General features: G+C 40.8%; 1 protein-coding gene across 2 annotated transcripts; it reads left to right on the forward strand.

The window, feature by feature from the left end:
* The first annotated feature begins 290 nt into the window (after positions 1–290).
* LOC100701944 (uncharacterized) lies at positions 291–15,923 on the forward strand. Of its 2 annotated transcripts, XM_025908766.1 has the most exons (5): positions 291–698; positions 8,608–8,637; positions 8,870–8,935; positions 12,851–14,377; positions 15,594–15,923. In XM_025908766.1, exons 3-5 carry the CDS (start codon positions 8,925–8,927, stop codon positions 15,727–15,729), a joined length of 1,674 nt encoding a protein of 557 aa, XP_025764551.1. In that variant the 5' UTR covers positions 291–698; positions 8,608–8,637; positions 8,870–8,924; the 3' UTR covers positions 15,730–15,923. The 2 variants fall into 2 exon arrangements, with proteins under 2 accessions (XP_025764551.1, XP_005458351.2); XM_005458294.3 differs by lacking the exon at positions 291–698 and having other exon boundaries at positions 8,511–8,637.
* Positions 15,924–19,480: the final 3,557 nt, after the last annotated feature.

The following is a 19,480-nucleotide window of genomic DNA, read 5'->3' on the forward strand; positions in this document are numbered from 1 at the left end:
TATCCAGGGTCAGGAGAGGAGGTCAGTGGGAAGCCCACTGCTGCTACTTGGCCCTGGTTTGCCATCATGGATGAGGTGATAGGACAGAGGCTTCCATTAGGCCTCCTGTCCTAATTTCCTCTCTCCCTGAGGACACCACAGGGCCACACGCAGCAGTGGGTGACTTAAACAAAAGCTATGAGGGTCAGCCACCCACAACGGGGACGAACAGGAGAAGATACAGGGATGCTGAGCTGCTAGACCTCATCAGAGAGGACATGAGGCAGCAAAGAGAGGCTCAGGAGAGAAGAGAGCGCAGGAGAGCAGAGAGAGGATTGGCAGACTGTTTTCAATTCTTGAAAGATTAGTTCCAAAATGAGAAATGTATTTATGTGAATATATTAAGGTTTCCAAGATGGCGCTGGTGTACATGGCTTGCCGTCCTCGTCCACACCTGTTTCGCTGCTTTTTACCCCCTTTACCTTTTTTTATGGACCTTGGCATTGTATTTTTTATCCTTTTAGTTGTATGCTCATCTAGTGGCTGTGCACTGATTACGTACGACAGGCAAACACTTTTAAATCTTCTACTCTCCCATTCGTCTCGGGCTGATCCTTACTGGAATCTGGGCAACGCCACCCCGCCACAACCGGACCCTCCAACCGGCTTCTTCCACCTACCCTTTCCTAATCTACACAAGAACCGCTATAGGAAACACGGTAGAAGGGGGGCTTGTTTTTTTGCAGCTCTGTGCTTTTAGTACTTTTGTTTTGTGAAATTGGCCAATTTGGCCCTGTGACAGACTGGCGACCTGTCCAGGGTGTACCCCGCCTCTCGCCCTATGACAGCTGGGATAGGCTCCAGCGCCCCCCGCGACCCTGAAAAGGATAAGCGGAAGCGAATGGATGGACCTGCCTCACCTCTGCTTGTTAATAAGTAGCCTGTGGCCTTTTGTATTCTCTAGTGAATGTAATCTGAAGTGAAGTGAATGCCCATGGGGTCCTTGATGAATTTGGTCACATAAAATGTACTCGATTGATATACATTCAGATTACATCATGCCCATTTTCCTTGAATTTTAGTTTCTTGGAAAATAACAAACAAAACTCCAACACAAATGCCCTGGGCACAAAAAAGATTACAATATGCAGAAAACTGTTCAGGATTTTGTAGATTTCATTTATGGTCAGTGTCACAGAAACAAGGCTTTTTGCAGATATACTGCTCACTACAGGAAGCTTTTTACAGCATGCCCACACGCCTGCTCTCAACGGTTCAACTGTGACTTTATCTTTCTGACTTACTGAAACATGAGTCTTCAGACCATATGGACTCTTTCTCTGAGACTTCACACACACACTTCACTTCAAATGATGTTCAAACTCAAATATACACAGGCAGTTAAATGAAGTTCAGCACAAAAGAGGTCGATATTGGAGTCATGGTGGTGACATTTAGGGTTTATTTATTTATTTATTTTGTTTTTCTATTTAGATCTTCAGATTTAGTCTCATAATATGAACAGTGAATGAAATCTGTGAGGAGGTGAAGCTGAAGGATGAAGAGCAGAAAAACTGGGATATCAAAGAACATCCAGGATATCTGTTCAATTTAGGTCCTGTTTGTGACATTCCAAACAGAATGAAGCATTGCATCATCCTCAGACAGATGAGTCACACATAGACATTGAAGGCTCTGATCCTGTAGCACCTCCACAACCAATAGGAAAAACCACATCCTGTCCAGATCTGCACCTCACAGAAACGCCCTCCATACTTTCAGGAAAGGAAATGAAGTTTTTAGCACAGTCACAGAGTGTCTGTTAAAATCAATGGCGAATAGGTTTTATTAGTTATTGATGTGATGATGACTGCTGGTGAGCTGGAGGACCAATCAGCAGATCCTGGGGGCAGCATGTAGGGAAGTCCCATAGAGTGAAAGAGAATGATGAGAGGGAATCGATAGAGTTTAAGGAGACGTACAGGCTGATCTGGGTCAGAGCTAACACAGAATAAAGCTCATTACCATGTTGGAGGCAGAGTTTGTATTTCATAACTTTAACTCATCATTGTAAGGATTGGATATAGTAATACTGGAGGTTGATTCAATGAGGTGGAGAAGCAGTGAGCATTACTACAGGTAAGGTGAGAAATAAGAAACCAATAAAAAGAATTCTGGGAAATGTGACAGTTTTAATTGTCCCTTGGAAAAAGCATTTAGTGGTTAAAATTCACTCGTACTTTTAACAGGTGAGGCTGAAACAAACTGCATGTGCGTGCCTGCATCTACAGTTGCTGTAGGAATTTGAGTGTGAACGCAATGGGCCAAACATGTGGTTAACAAGGAAACCTGATCTCTCTTCTTTGTTCTTCACCTGCCTGAGGCAGCAACCATCATAACGAGGGGAAAAAGACAACGAGCAGAAAGCTGAACGTTTGCACAGAGACGGTTTTTTATTGTGACCGTTGGTTATTTCTGAGATGTTATCTGTGGTCTGACTCTGTTTCTCACCAAGTGCACAATCCTCTGCTTTACAGAAATGTAAATAAGTAATATTGTGCATCAGTGATCCTCCCATTCCAAAACAGAAACGTACAGGCCCAGATTTTATTTTATGGATTACTACTGTGCAGAACATTGATACAGTAAAAAATCACTCAACAACTGTGATGTGAAATTGCACCTTATTTTATTTCTAAGGCTTTACAAAACACAACATAATTGGCCATGTACCACAGGCCCTTAAAATGGCAGGAGTTCAACAGTTACTTAAAAAGCCATTTCTTGACCCAGCAATCTTAGCTAATTATCGGTCAATCTCCAACCTTCCTTTCACATCAAAAATTCTTGAAAGAGTAGTTGTCAAACAGCTAACAGATCATCTGCAGAGGAATGGCTTATTTGAAGAGTTTCAGCAAGGTTTCAGAGCTCATCACAGTAAATCTGAGCTCTCTGCAATCCCTGATGGAGACTCAGATGGTTTGAACATGTTGATGAACTCAGAGTTTCTCTCATCTGCATACTGTCTGTTGGACGTTAGCTTGTTGGGGTTTTTTTCTGTTTGCTCTGTCACCTGAAGGTTTTATTGAAAAATCAACAGGATTTTTTTTTTCCTTGAAAAAAAAAAAGCCCCAAACAAATGTGAACCACTTCACCCTGAGCATGAAAAAAAGATTACAATGTGCAAAAAAACTGTTCAGGATTTTGAAGATTTCATTTGTGGTCAGTGTCACATGTTACGGCCCTAGCATGCCCTCCTCCTTTAGTTGCCCTTGTGTGGGTGTGTCCTGCCATATCTCCTGCCTTAGGTGCCACCTTTTCTGTATAGCTGACTCCCATCAGCAATTAGAATTACTTAAGGCAAAAAAAAGGTGAGTTCTGGGCCAGAGAGTCATGTTGGTGGTTGCAGCTAGAGAGCTGTGTGTGGTCATTGATTGCTCCTGCTCGGTGGAGAGGAGTTTGTTTGGTGGCCAATCCTTTTTTACTTACTTTTCAGTTTACTGACCAACACCTGAGTTTTGTTTTGTTTCTTTAAATGGTGATAGCATCTTGACCGTCTCTTTCAGTTCCGTTATTAATAGAAGCACTAATAAAACTCTTTAGCCATTTTGCCTCCATCTCCTTTTTTGACCTGGACACTTTTTGTTACTTTCACTCATCCCAGGGACCTTTTTAGGGGAACGTAACTCACAGAAACATAGGCTTTTTGCAGATATACTGCTCATCGCTACAGGAACCTTTTTACAGGATGCCCACGGAATGGTTCAACTGTCTCTTTATCTTTCTGACTTACTGAAACATGAGCCTTCACTGTTTGAGACCACATGGACTCTTTGTCACATTACAGTGCACACACCCTTCATGTAAGTGCACTCAGCAGAACTGTTGGAGGACTCAGTTTGTTGCTCTGTGAGTGACTCAATGTGAAAATGATGTCCAAACTCAAATGTGAATATGAAATTCAACATAAAAGCGGTAGATTTTGGAGTCACGGTGATGACATTTAGATTTTTTCTTTCTATTTTGATCTTCAGATTTGGTCTCATATTGGAGATTATGTATTGGAATTTCAGGAGCAGGACCACGCCTCCAAACACGCTCCTTCTGGCTGTCATCTATATAGGTTCCCCCAGTTCTGCAAGCTGACCATTCTCGTTTACGTGCCCCACCCTCCCTCCCTCCTTGTTCTCCATTCTTCAACTTCTTCACTTCTATTTAGTACATGGGGATCTGCCTGGCCCGGGAGCCATCGCCAGTCCCCTTCGAGGCCTTCCCCAAACCGCAGCTCAATTCATGTCAAAGCATTCACCTTTACCTACTAAAACGCTGACAAACCTAAAATGAGGACGTGGGCCCAGCTAGTGAAATATGAACAGTGAATGAAATCTGTGAGGTGGTGAAGCTGAAGGATGAAGAGCAGAAAAACTGGGATATCAAAGAACATCCAGGATATCTGTTCAATTTAGGTCCTGTTTGTGAGATTCCAGATAGAATGAAGCATTGCGTCATCCTCAGACAGATGAGTCACACATAGACATTGAAGGCTCTGATCCTGTAGCACCTCCACAACCAATAGGAAAAACCACATCCTGTCCAGATCTGCACCTCACAGAAACGCCCTCCATACTTTCAGGAAAGGAAATGAAGTTTTTAGCACAGTCACAGAGTGTCTGTTAAAATAAATAGTGAATAGGTTTTATTAGTTATTGATGTGATGATGACTGCTGGTGAGCTGGAGGACCAATCAGCAGATCCTGGGGGCAGCATGTAGGGAAGTCCCATAGAGTGAAAGAGAATGATGAGAGGGAATCGATAGAGTTTAAGGAGACGTACAGGCTGATCTGGGTCAGAGCTAGCCCAGTATAAAGCTCATTACCATGTTGGAGGCAGAGTTTGTATTTCATAACTTTAACTCATCATTGTAAGGATTGGATATAGTAATGCTGGTGGTTGATTCAATGAGGTGGAGAAGCAGTGAGCGTTCTCCTACTCGTCAAGTTTGCTGACGACACTGTTGTTGTGGGCCTGATCTCCGACAACGTCGAGACGGCCTGCCTGAAGGAGATTAGGAACCTGGAGACCTGGTGCCAGGAGAATAACCTCCTCCTAAACGTCAGCAAGACTAAGGAGCTGATCGTGGACATCACTACAAAGCAGACGAGGATTACAAGCCCCTCATCATCAGTGGCACGTCAGTGGAGAGAGTGGACAGTGTCCGATAACTGGGTGTCCACATCACTCAGGACCTATCATGGTCCTGTCACATCAACACCCTGGTTAAGAAAGCCCCCCAGCGTCTCTTCTTCCTCAGAAGACTCAGACTTCCATCTGCCACTGAGGGTACTCAAGAACTTTTACTCCTGCATCATAGAGAGCGTCCTGACAGGAAACATCTGCACCTGGTTTGGGAACAGCACCAAGCAGGACAGACGAGATCTGCAAAGAGTGGTGCGCTCGGCCGAACGCATCATTCAATCAGAGCTTCCTGACCTGCTGTCCATCTACACCAAGCGGTGCAAGACTAAAGCCAGGAAGATTATGATGGACCTCTCCCATCCCAACAATGGATTCTTCTCACTGTTGAGGTCTGGGAAGCGCTTCCACTCACTTAAGGTCAAAACAGAGAGAATGAGGAGGAGCTTCTTCCCCCAGGCTATTCGGGCCCTGAACCAGGTGTAGGACTGGACTCTCACACACATCACATCACCACACCCACTCTGGTTTTTCTTCTTGCACACTGTGAGATTATTATACTATCTTATGCCACCTTATACTTCTAATCAAAGAATTGTTGAATCATTTACGGCTATAGGCCACATTTTGCCTTGGATTAAAGATTGTGAAATCATTACACTGTTTTATGATGCATTATACTGCTGATTTATAAGAAATACTGTTTTCAGAGAATCATGGCCTTATTTGTCTGATTAGAAAGAACAGAACATACTGCACAGGAAGCCAAGGTCATAACTTAGGCTCAGAGAGAGAGAAATGTGGATGTTTAGGTTTTATGACTTTGGAGGGGGGCTGAAGCTATAAGAATGTTAGAAACGATCAGACACTTCGAGATCTGGCGGACACCCTCCTGTCCACATCTTCCATCCAGACATTTATGCTCAAAGTGTTGTATGGAATAATGAGAATTGTTTGGAAGAAAGAGATTGTTGATTGAGCAGTTACACACAGAGTGTTGTTCTTCCTTCAGCCCAAAGATCAAAGAATTAGGATATTTAACAACACTTCCTATAATTTATAATTTCTTTAGACTAATAATCTCTTACGTAAACTGTTATTTGCACATTTTACTGTAAATTTCTAAGTTGAATTTGTAAATGTTGTAGTAACCTGTAAATTTGTATATCTTGATGTAAACCTACTGTCATTTAATGGTCAGGCATTGCACAGCTATAAGCATTTCACCTCATGTCATACTGTGTATGGTTGTGTGTGTGACAAATAAAATTTGAATTTGAATTTATAGGTAAGGTGAGAAAAAGAAACCAACAAAAAGAATTCTGGGAAATGTGACAGTTTTAATTGTCCCTTGGAAAAAGCATTTAGTGGTTAAAATTCACTCCTACTTTTAACAGGTGAGGCTGAAACAAACTGCATGTGCGTGCCTGCATCTACAGTTGCTGCAGGAATTTGAGTGTAAACGCACTGGACCAAACATGTGGTTAACAAGGAAACCTGATCTCTCTTCTTTGTTCTTCACCTGCCTGAGGCAGCAACCGTCATAACGAGGGGAAAAAAGGCAACGGAGCAGAAAGCTGAACGTTTGCACAGAGATGGTTTTTTATTGTGACCGTTGGTTATTTCTGAGATGTTATCTGTGGTCTGACTCTGTTTCTCACCAAGTGCACAATCCTCTGCTTTACAGAAATGTAAATCATCACAGCACAGAAACAGCTTTAGTGAAGGTTACAAATGATCTTCTTATGGCCTCTGACAGTGGACTCATCTCTGTGCTTGTCCTGGTAGACCTCAGTGCAGCGTTCGATACTGGTGACCCTAATATCCTATTAGACAGATTAGAGCACGCTGTAGGTATTACAGGTGCTGCGCTGCAGTGGTTTGTATCGTATTTATTTAAGACTCCAATTTGTTCATGTAAATGGAGAGTCCTCTTCACACACTAAGGTTAATTATGGAATTATGGAATTTTTTTGTATTTCATTTTATCATGTGTAATAAGCAGATGTTAAACAATGTTATTTCCTTCATTTTGATTCAAATTGGTTTGATGTTTGACGTTAATGAAAATAACAACTCACCCCAAAGGTTTTTAAGCCTAGAGTCATGAGTCTGTATTGAAAATGTAAGCAGTAGAAAATACAGATATCTCTGTAAAATTGTATCAAGTGAAAGTAAAAAATGGTCAGAAAATAGATAATCAAATAAAGAACAGATAACTGAAAATTCTAATAAAGTATTGAAGTATTTGTAGTGTGTTACTTCCCACCTCTCGTTACAGGACAGAGCCACAGTTTTAGCCATGTGCTCAAAGCTTTCATCTGTGACAATTACACAGTGATTCTGATGACACTTTCCCTTCTCATTCCAAATAAATCATCTCTCCAGCGATAAAAAAAAACCTTTACACATTTAGTTATCACAGTTAATTTAAATAAATTACGCAATGACTTGAATAAACGTGAAAATATCAGCTACCGCTGGACTGCTATAAATGTTTGGACTCCCAGTCAGTAAATGACTGAGAGGAGCTCCAATAATGAAAGTAGCACAGGTGCTGCAGATAAATCAGCAGTGTGAGAGGAAAAGTAGCTTACAGTGCAGTTAGTGTTATTAACAGGGATGTATGAATAAATGTGTGTTTGCACTTGAAAAAAGTTACAATATTAATAAATTTTACCTTAGAAAGCAGAAAGAAAAAAACCCTCCAAAAATACTAGTTTTATGAGTTAACAAACTTATCAATATCAAAAGCCTGTCATTAAAAAAGAGAGAATCTGATGGGTTACAATCTTTTGATATACCATTAAATTAAAGTTCACAGTATCACATTGTCTATGATGCAGCTATGTAAAAAGTCACCAAACACTGACAAATGCACATTTATTTTATGTTTCCATTTTTAAATATGTATGTTATATTTATACTGGTTTACTTAACTGTTGTATAAAATAAAACAGGTAAGTAAACAGACAAATTGAGATCACCAAAATAGATGCAAAATATAACTTATTGAATGACGAACACCATAGAGTTAAAGTGAAATAATGGCACCTTTCCCCAATGTTTTTTCCAAAAAAGTTTATAATTCAGTATAAAAAAGTTAATGTTAACAACACATGTCAACATGTGAAAGTGTGTAATTCATATATGAACAACTTCAGAGTCAGTTTAGGTTTAATGACTGAGAAACCTGCAGGCTTTTGTAAAATCAGCTTGTCATTGTAGTTTCTCAGCATATGTACAATATGTGCTGCACATATTTTATTCGTGTCGTCCTCATCTATTTGCTGATAATACAGTTCCAAAAGGAAAACATTAGGAAGCCACCTGTGAAATCAGAGGACTCTGTGAGGGCAGAGGGGCCGTCCCTTCTTCTGATGGTGTATAAAGTCTATGGGCACTGACTCACCTCTGCTCTTTCTGCCTCCTCAGATATCACAGAGCCTGAAGCTGACAAAACAGGTAAGACGATGGATTAGTTAGCTTTAAACTCTATGCAGAGCCAAGAGTGATGGAAACATATATTTTAACTCATATTTATTGATATTTAAAAAATTAATTATTATTGTTTTATAGTTGTTGTAAGTTTTTTGCTCAGTGACACTATGAAAACCTTTCAGCAGTTTTGGCAATTCACCAGTGGTTTGATTAACTCTAGCAGTGATTCACACAATTTTTGCTTTATTTAATCCAGATACCAGCACTGATTTCAAGCTTCTTGGGTGGACACCTCTGTAATATTCATCACCATGGCAACACAGTGAGTGAAATGTTTAAGCATTAAAATAAAAAAGAAGAAAATGTAATATGGTATCTAAATATGAAATATTATAACATTATAACAAAGACACAAATTAAAATTTGTTGACTAAGATGTCTCTCTTGTGTCGAGCTCACAGAAAGCCTGGGTTAAAACAGATTATGATCTACTGATTGAATAGTCTGAGGTAGCATACTCTAAAGTTGAAACCAAAATGAGATGACTATGTCCCAGACAGATCTATAACAAGAGTCGCTGACTGTTGTATGACAGATCTGTATCTGTCTTTGTGGCAGCGGAGCTGAATCAGTCAGTTAGAGAAGAAGCTCTGCTGCCTGTCCAATAAGTGGTGCAGAGAGTGGTCAGTATCCATGATGGATAGCAGTTTAAGTCATCTCGTGTCCCCCACATCTTCAAAAGTGTCCACTGCGCAACCAGTTGGAGAGCCAGCCTTCCTCATTGGCTTATTTAGTCAGTTGATGTTTCCAGCTTTGGTGCTGCTCAACCTGCAGACCCTGTGTACCCTGCTCATCCCAAGTGACTGATGGAAAACCCCAAACACTTTAATCAAAACGGTGAAGGATCTCAACTTCCTTAGAGTTATGGCCTGCTTATGTTTTTATTGATTGGTATTCCTCCTGTCCATCACTAATGCATCCAACCACTGAGGGATCATCAGAGTATTTCTGTAGGTGTCATGACCCAAATTGGACTAAAAATCTGAAGCATAGATGGTGAATGGGAATTTAAACAGCACAGTCCCTTATGGCGATCTGATGCAGCACATCACCAAATCAGACAGCATTGCCTAATATTATATAATCTGCCAGTTAATCGGTAATCCAGGACTACTCAAGAAATCAACAAAGGTAATCCTTACTGTGCAGCCATTCATTCAGTCAAAAAGTGAAATTTTAAAGCATCATTCACCATCTGAGAGGTGTTGGTTCAAATAAGGGACTCAGTGATTTTCCATGGAATGACCCAACCCTTTGATGAGAAGATGATCCTAATTTATTATTCTGACACTGGTATGTTGGGCTGTTTTTTGTTTTTTTCCTTTTACAGTGTTAAGAGTGTTTTTGGTAAGATGATCCCTGAGTGATAATAATAAAATGTCATGGTTCCGGGACTTCTGTATTCTGTTAAGTCCATTTGTTATTCCAAAGATTCATGATAGGGTTCCTAGGTCATTCTGTTTAGTTTAGTTTATTGGATTCCCCCTTGTGTCTTTGCCCTCTGTCGCCCTCTGTGTGTCTGTGTTTATTTAATTGTGAGTTCTTGTGCCTTGTTTCCCCTCGTGTTTTATTCCATCATGCTTCCCCAGCCTGTCATGTCTGTGCTCTCCCTCGTGGTCCTCCGCGTTATCTCTCCCCCTCCAGTCTACGTCTCTGTGCACTTCCTGTTTTACTTTGATAGTCTCCCATCAGTGTACATCATGTTGTGTTTGCTCCTGCCCTGTGTTGTTATGATTATCAATGTCAGCTGTGTTCCCCGTGTGCTCCCATGTCCCTCGTTATCCTTCTGTGTATTTATGTCCGCGTCTCCCTCAGTTCTGTTTCACGTCCTCCCTCATGGCTACGTGACTCTCCTTGTGTCTCCCCATGAGTTTAACATTTCCCAGTTTAGGTTTTGTATCGCTTTTTGCCATCTTCAGCAAATAAAGCTGCATTTTGAGTTTAAGCCCAGTTTCCATGAGTTTGCATTTGGGTCCCCTCCTGCCTGCACACAGCCGCTTTTATGGCATAAAATTGATATTGGGAAAGGTTCTTATTATGGAACTTTTGGAACACAAAGGCCAAAATTTCCTTAAAGGCTCCACTAGTGCACAGCCCTCTTTTGGTGTTAAAAAACATGCTGTTTACTATTACTGCTGCTACTTGTTTACTAAAGAGGTGCAGTGTCAGTTTTGGAACTGAAAGGCATGGACACATATTTTTGAAGCTGACCTTATTGCATCTGTATTTGTAGGCGTTTCCTTTTCAATAAAATGGATATGGCTCAAGAGCTTACAGTAGATAATGTGATGTGTTCTTTTGCGTTTCTGCTCATCATACATGTCAACTATAACACAGAGATTTCAGCTTAATATGTCAGAACAGTTTGCAACAAAGCAGCCATCCTCTGGATACATACTATCCTTCTCTGTAGTTGTTCAGTTCAATACAGTTTTTATTTATGAAGCACAATTATAAATGCCGGTGCAAGTGCTGTACATGAAAATATAAGTCTTAGATAATAAAATACACAATACGCCATACACATGTGCACACATATGCACACACATCAATAAATATACCTTAAAGAATCATAAAAATACAAAAAAGCAACAACAAATGGCTGAGAACGCTCAATCCTCCACAATATTCTTTTGTCTAGTATTTTAAGTAAGAGTAACTGATCAGCAGATCTAAGCAACCTAAAAGCTAAGCAAGATATGGTGGTGTCAACTGATTAAGGGAATTAAAACCATACAATATTATCTTAAACTAAAGTCCTACAATTCACAGGAAGTGAAGGAAGGCCAGGACAGCTGAGATATGCTAGAACTTATTGATTTTAGTAACAAAATGAGCAGCAGTATTTTGGACCATTTGTATGAGAGAGAGGGAAGCATGATTCACCAATGTAAAGGGGATTACAGTAGTCCTACTGAGTTGCAAGAAAAGCATTTCAAAGGTAAGGGCTTGACCTTAGATAGAAGCTTTAAGTGGTTCATAGGTTTTGACTTTTGTTTGCGCTTATACATCTTCTTGGTGTCCCCGGTGGGATACTTCATGGTGATCCATCTGTTGTCCTACTGGGAGACTTCAACACTCACGAAAGACATAGAAGAGCCACCTCGACAGGACAAGACTCGGCTGTCCATCTGCATCTAAAAGATAAAGGTCACTCTTTTGAGGATGCCACTGTTCACATTTTGGACAGAGAAGACAGATGGTTTGAAAGAGTGAAAGAAGCCATCTATGTCCACTGTGAACGACCATCTTTGAACAGAGGTGGTGGTTTACAACACCAACTCTCTGCCATCTATAATCCAGTTTTGAGATCCATTCCCAGATGCCTTAATGGCCACGGACATCCTGGGCCTTCTGACCTCAGGAAATCACATGATAGGGTGGGGTTAGGTTTCACAGCGGGTTTACCCGAAACCTTGGCTGATTGTGAGCTACACCCGTTTTCACACCTTGGCTTGTGTGATTAGTTAGAGGATCTTTAGGGGGTCTGTTGTCTCTCTGGGGGGACACTCCCATAGGGCTTGAATCTGGGACTCTCCACCATTTGACCCTAGACCTGAAGAAGGTTCTCGGATGAGAGGAGACACGTCTTCAAGCAACTTAAAGTCCAGATGCTTTTCTTTCCAAGCTCTTTAGGCTACTGAGAACCTTCACAGACATATTGCTGTACGCTTTGGGAGGAACAACAAAGGAACAAAAATATAAAGATAAGCTCTGGCGGACTGGTTCTATGGTAGGTCTCAAAGGGTTAAATTGATCAGGTGATCTGGCTGTGCATGTTCACTGAGTCCAGAGGGTTAAGTCTGTTCTAACCCTTATGGGTCACAGCGGCCAATCAGACGAATTATGAGAATTTGATTTGCTGCTTGTATGATCTTACTGGTAAAAAAAAAAAAGAAAATCAATTTTCAATTCATTTTTATTTATATAATGCCAAATCACAACAACAGTTGCCTAAAGGTGCTTTATACTGTAAGGTAAATAGCTTATAATAATAAATAAATATAAAGAATGTTTGTATAAAAAATATACAATATTCCACATATTGATGGTCCAAAATCCGTGAGGCAATACAAGCCTCCAGCTTTAAAAGCAGCAAACGCATAATTTCATAATTATTAGAATCAATAATCATTTAAAGAAAATGTGTAAGTAACATTTACATTTTTTCCTACAGGAAGAATAACATCTCATCCAAATACAAAGACATCACCTCCAGAGTTGTGATTTCATCAAGATCTCTTGCTGTCTACCAACTGAGAACAAAAAAAGAGAAGACTGGATCTTTGACAAGAATGACTGTTGGAGAAAAAAATCCAAACAAGACAAATAAAACCATCTTACTTGTGGGTGAAACAGGAGCAGGAAAATCTACTCTGATCAACGCTCTGATCAACTACACCATGGGAGTGAAGTGGGAGGATAAAGTCTGGTTTCAGATCGTAGAGGAGAAGAGAAGTCAGTCTGAAAGTCAGACATCAGATGTGATCGTGTACGAGATCTTTGGTTTTGAAGATCAAACTCTGCCCTACTCTCTGACCATCATCGATACTCCTGGATTTGGAAATATTATGGGGAACAAAAAGGATGATGTTAGCAATCAAAAGTTATTGGACTTGTTTCGGTTAGAGGGTGGAGTTCATGAAGTTCATGCAGTGGGTCTGGTGACAAAAGCAAGTGATAATCGATTAAATGACCGACTGTTTTATGTGTTTGATTCAATGATGTCTTTGTTTGGAAAAGACCTGGAGAAAAACACTGTAGCTCTGATCACACACTCAGATGGAATGCCACCTAAAAATGCTCTAACAGCTCTCGAACATCAGAAGATAAAATGTGCTAAAAATGAGAAGAACCAATCACTTTATTTTCTTTTTAATAACCAACAGAACAAAGAGAGAACAGATGAAAATGAGTTTGGTTTGGAGACGGCATGGAGAGTAACAGAGAGAGGAGTACGTCAATTCACAGCCTTTCTAGAAGAAAGTGAAGCTCAAAAGCTGGAGACAACATCTGAAGATCTGAATGAACGCATCAGACTAACAGCCTGCATCCACAACCTGCAAGAGAGAATCAAGTTTATTGAGGTAAAACAGAGAGAAATCAAAAATACTCAAGAAGCTCTGAAGAAACCCGAAGAGAGGAAGATGATAGAAGAGTTCACTCCTCGTGTTGCTGAGGTCTTCAAACATAAAGAACCAGTCAGAGGGGGGATGTGTGGGCTGGAAGCAGCTGTCTGCTGTACAGTCTGTAAGGAGAACTGTCACTATCCTGGATGCACACTAGGGTGGAAACCTGAAAACTGCAAGGTCATGAAAGATGGACACTGCACTGTTTGTACCAAAAAGTGTCCTGCATTAGATCACGTAAGAGAAAACTCGAGGTATGTGACCAGGTTAAGGAATGCCGAGAAGAAGAGATTGTTTGAATTCAATAAAACTGAACCTGAGGTGAGCATTTTGATAAATCTGGGAAAGGAAATGAACAAACTGACAGCAGAAAAGTTACAGCTACTGGATGAAGCTTATCAACATGTGGTCGGACTGGATCAGATGGACCTGAATGTTAATTCAGTAAACACTTCTGTACACTTGGACTTTTTGATCGAGAAGATGAAGGAGAAAGGAGACAAAGAAAAGATCCAGAAACTGGAAGAGATTGAAAGCCAAGTTGATGAAGAAACCAAAGCAGCTCTGCAACACAGGTATGTTAAACTGCTAAACAGCTGTGCAGATAATAAGGTCTAGTTATGAAGTCATGTAGACTTGTGCACTGCCGGCAGTAACAAGCATCTTACCAGGTAACTACCAGGTTAAAGGTAGATGACACAGCTGACGGAGGTTTATTCACTATCATATCTAACCTGGTTGCCATCTCAAATTCGAGATGTCACATCTCAAGGGGTTTATCCTGATAAATAAATGTGAGAATTATAAGGTCAAAGAAGAGAAGTGGCTTATCTGTGACTTTACAGATTCTTTAATGCAACTCAGTAACAAGAAGACCAAGACCAGGCACCTACTTGTGACTAAACACATGTACTTCTGACAGTTTGACAAGATAATAATATTGATAGTGTCCCCCTCACCTGTTGCTCAGCTGTAATCTGAACCTACTCCTCTGGTTTTCAAGTTTGTTGTGCCAAATAAACCAAAGAGAAAACCAGAATGTAAAGCCACAAGCTGGAATCATTAAAGTATGTGTGTTGCCACTCCACTAGCATATGCCTTATCTCTGTGCTGGTATCAGCCACTTTAACTTGATCCAACAAGCAGACTTTCTGGCAAATATTAGCATGGTGGGATTATTTTACATCTCTTGTTTTTTCTGATGAGATCACTGGTCCAGCTTAATTTATGAGACCATTAGCTATTAGCTATTTACAATGCTATCAGCCAACTTCTGTTTAGCATCTTCTTCATTGGTGGTTAGTTGGCCTGTGCTCCAGGATGGATCTGTTTCTCTGTTCATTAACCATTGCTGTCAAACAAGATCTTTGATATGTTACAGTTTCATCATTCCTACCATCCAACAACTTTTTTCACCATTGTGATGACAAAAATCAAATGAATTTCTATTGAATACAATTACATTTTATTAATATAGAAACAAATCGCATAAACTGTTGCCTGAAGGTGCTTAATATTGTAAGGTAAAGACCTTACTATAATACAGACAACAATACAAAATCAATACAATACAATAAGGCACATGGGGAATTGCATTGTTCCATATGTGTACATGTGTCACAACATGACATATAACATAAAATAAAAGATTTCCAAATGACTGGTTGTGAGAGTATAGATAGAAAAATGAGCTCAAATTGGCAATAAAAGAGTTTAATTTTACAGTAAGTGATCAGTCATGTATTGCATCATATGAAAATAAGAAACAGAAATCTGTACTTTCTCCTACAGGATCAATCTCATCTCACCACCATATGAGGATATTTCATCCGACAGCTTTCTGATCTGTTCAGGACCTCCTGCTGTCTACCAGCTGAGGCCAAAAAAAAGAGAAGTTTGGAACTCTGACAAGAATGACTGTTGGTGAAAAAGATATTAACAAGATAAATAAAACCATCCTACTTGTGGGGGAAACAGGAGGGGGGGAAATCCACTCTGATCAACACTCTGATCAACTACACCATGGGAGTGAAGTGGGAGGATGAAGTCTGGTTTCAGATCGTAGAGGAAGAGAAGAAAAGTCAGTCACAAAGTCAGACATCAGATGTGATCGTGTATGAGATCTTTGGTTTTGAAGATCAAACTCTGCCCTACTCTCTGACCATCATCGATACTCCTGGATTTGGAGACACCAAAGGTGATGAACATGATAACATCGTTAGTGAAAGATTATTGGACTTGTTTCGGTCAGAGGATGGAGTTCATGAACTTAATTCAGTGGGTCTGGTGATGAAGGCGACAGATAATCGACTGAGTAAGCGGCAGAGATACATCTTTGATTCTGTGATTTCTCTGTTTGGAAAAAACTTGAAGAAAAATATTGTAGCTCTGATCACACACTCAGATGGAATGCCACCTGAAAATGCTCTTGAAGCGCTTGAAGCAGCAAAGATTGAATGTGCCAGAAATGAGAAGAATGAGCCTGTTCACTTCCTGTTTGATAACCAACAGAGCAAAGAGAGAAGAGAATCATATCAGGGCTCTTTAATAAAGTCATGGAACTTAACAAAGAAACAAATGGGGGATTTCTTAACTTTTCTTACAAGTTGTGGACCTCAAAGGCTGATGAAAACCAAAAAAGTGTTGAAGAAGCGCATCAAACTGAAAGCCAGCATCCAAAACCTGCAAGAACGAATCAAAATGATTGAACTGAAACAGACAGAAATTAGACAGATTCAAGTAGGTCTGAAGAAACATGAAGAAACCATGAATGAGAACGAGAATTTTACCATTGAAGTAGATGAGGCCTACACAGAAGAAGAAAATATCAAAGGTGGGATGTGGGGTGCTTTTTATCAGGGAGCTCTGTGCTGTACAGTCTGTAAGGAGAACTGTCACTATCCTGGATGCACTGTGTCCTGGTATCCTTCACACTGTGAGGTCATTAAAGATGGCAGCTGCACTGTTTGTATCAGGAAGTGTCCTGCATCAAAACATGTGAAAGAAAAGTGGAGATATGTGAACAAGACCAAAAAAGTTAAGAAGACGATGGAAGAAATGAGAAAGAAATATGAGACAAATAAAAATGAAAGTCAGAACAAGCAAAGCCTTTTGGAAAATCTTGAAAAGGAAATGAGCCGACTGACAGCAGAGAAGTCACAGTTACTGGATGAGTCCTACCAACATGTTGTCAATCTGGAGCAGATCGCTCTGAAAGCTGATTCAGCGTCCACTTTTGTCCACTTGGACTTCCTGATTGAGAAGATGAAGGAGGAAGGAGACACAGAGAAGGTCCAGAAACTGGAGGAGATGAGAAGCAGAGTGGATGAAGGAACCAGAGTAGCTCTGTAATAAACCAATAACATTTGAGAAAAAAGGTTAAAGGAGGAGTGAAAATATGAACAAAATTATTCTGACTCTATGAACATGAAAAACGTTTTTTGTTGTTTGATTTGATTGTAAGATTCTTTTAATGCTGTCAGAAAAAAATTGCTGGAGGAAGATTTTTCCCAAATCTGTAAAAGCTAATCTGTATAGCTAAATATGTCCTTAAAAAAAATCTTATTCTTATTGTATCTTATATAATTTACTCATACATATTTAGAACTGGTATATAAAATCCAAAATGTACTGTTAATATGTGTGAAGCGGAGTGGGGACTCAGCTGACAGCTGGGCTTCAAGCCAAGTGGAAAGATGTGGATCCTTTCATGTTGGACTTGATTTGTTCAAATTCTCCATATTCTGTTCTTCCACATGAAATCATCTCCTGCTTGATGCACTTTTCTGTCAATCCTCAATAAAATCTCTGCTTCATTCAGTCAGTCTGCTCAGAGTGTCCTTACTGGATCATCAGCTGATTTTTTTCTTTTTGTTCAAACACTTTCAGTTTATTGTGAGTAGCAGCTCTCAGACACGCTCAGCAAACACATACAAAGCTCCATCAGAGCTGAGATTTCATTCAAACGTCAAAATAAATATAAGAAAAACCAGGATGCTAATCACACCTAGGATGTTAGCCTGCTAGCATCATTCCCTTGCTCGACTTGCTGTTATTTGTATTTCACAGGATGTCAAACAAAATGAGGTAATTTGCAAAACATGCTGTAAAACTATTGCCTCAAAAAAGCAGTACCTTGAATTTATTCCACCAGCTGAAAAACCATCCACTGCAAAATGAAGACTGTTTTAAACTCTGCATGTCGGGATTGCGGATACAGGACCCAAACGCAGGACTCTTTGAATGAAGACAGTATGTTTATTTACAGTGCAGAAGACAATCAAAATACAGAATGTCTTTTTTGCAAGCTCCAAGTGACTATGTGTGTTGCAGATTCCCGTGCAGTGTTTTCCTTCTGTGCCAGTGGTCCATGTTTCGCTCCTCTAGTTCAATATTCACTTTTTTTTTTTTCCGCCTGTCCCGTTTGGTTCTTTTGCCATCAGAATATTGTCTGAAGGCCAAGAAAGATGCCCAACGGATTTACTATACCAAGTGGACCATCCCGGCCTTGCCGTATTGGTCCATTTGATTGACCTTTGTTTTTATTGTTTATTTTATTTTATTTTCAGTTGTTACATACGGGACAGACATGACTGGGGGAAAGGAAAGGGAGAAAGAAAGAGAGGTAGGGAAAGAAAAACAGCAGGGAAGGGGAATGGTACATTACATATATCAATCACCTGGATCACCTGTTGAGAAAAAAGAAAAGAGAAAACAAGCAAAAAAAGAGAGCAATATAATAAACAATATCATCGTGATAATCTATGTGTATATAACAGTAAATACTAAATATTGAATATTACTGTGCAGCACGTAGGATCGACAGTGCACAGTGTGCTTTGAGGTAGGAGCCAAAAAAGGTGTAGTTTGTGTCTGTGAGCACCCGTCTGTACACCTGTGAGCATGAGCGCGCTTGTATTCAAAAGGTTCCTTCATGTAACAATCTGCTAGAGGGTGTGGGGGGCCATAGCCCCGTCCTCCAGGGCAGGTATGGAGGAGATCCAGGCTCTAGACATCCAGAGACCCTCAGAGCGCAAGAGTCCAAGGAAAACCAACCGCGGGGCAACCGTGCCACCCTCCCGGAAAGAGCTGAGGAGAGCCCCAGATGCCGCGGAGCAGAAGCCGGGGGGTTGCAGTGATGTGCCCGTGAGCTCCGCCGGCAGCCAGCTGTGCCAGAGTGGACCGAGCCCCAGGCCCGGAGGCCGAAGGCACCCCACCCCCAGAGGGGCTCTGGCGCCTGACCGAGCCACAGGCGCCAGACCCCGACAAGCACCCACCGGGAGTGAGTCGGTGCATACCTGAGCACCCAGCCCCGGACACCAAGAACGACCAATGCACCGAAGAAGCTCCCGAGATGAGGCTGATCAGCTGCATTTGTGTGTAATCATCCTCCTCAGGTGTCACCAGCCTCCCAAAGGGACACACTCTCTAGGCCTGGTGTTCCAGGAAAACCAGGACACCGCTACACACACACCAGTAAAAGGGGAAATGGAGAACAACAGCGCAAAGCATAAACATGGCTGGTCACCCTGTGAGGACCGCCAGCCCAGGACAGACCAGCAAATATACAGAAGTCCATGAAGCACATGAACCCTGGGTCCCCAAACTCAGGCCCATGACACTGCATGTCATGTCATTTGTGTAAAACCTCTGTGTGCAGCTGATGAATAATAAATAGT

This window comes from Oreochromis niloticus, linkage group LG7 (assembly GCF_001858045.2).
Source record: "Oreochromis niloticus isolate F11D_XX linkage group LG7, O_niloticus_UMD_NMBU, whole genome shotgun sequence".
Taxonomy (NCBI): domain Eukaryota; kingdom Metazoa; phylum Chordata; class Actinopteri; order Cichliformes; family Cichlidae; genus Oreochromis; species Oreochromis niloticus.

Excerpts from the sequence above, each read along its gene's own strand:
- LOC100701944 (XM_025908766.1), top strand. Across the intron at positions 14,378-15,593 it reads AAAGCAGCTCTGCAACACAG|GATCAATCTCATCTCACCAC; the intron begins GTATGTTAAACT and ends TTTCTCCTACAG.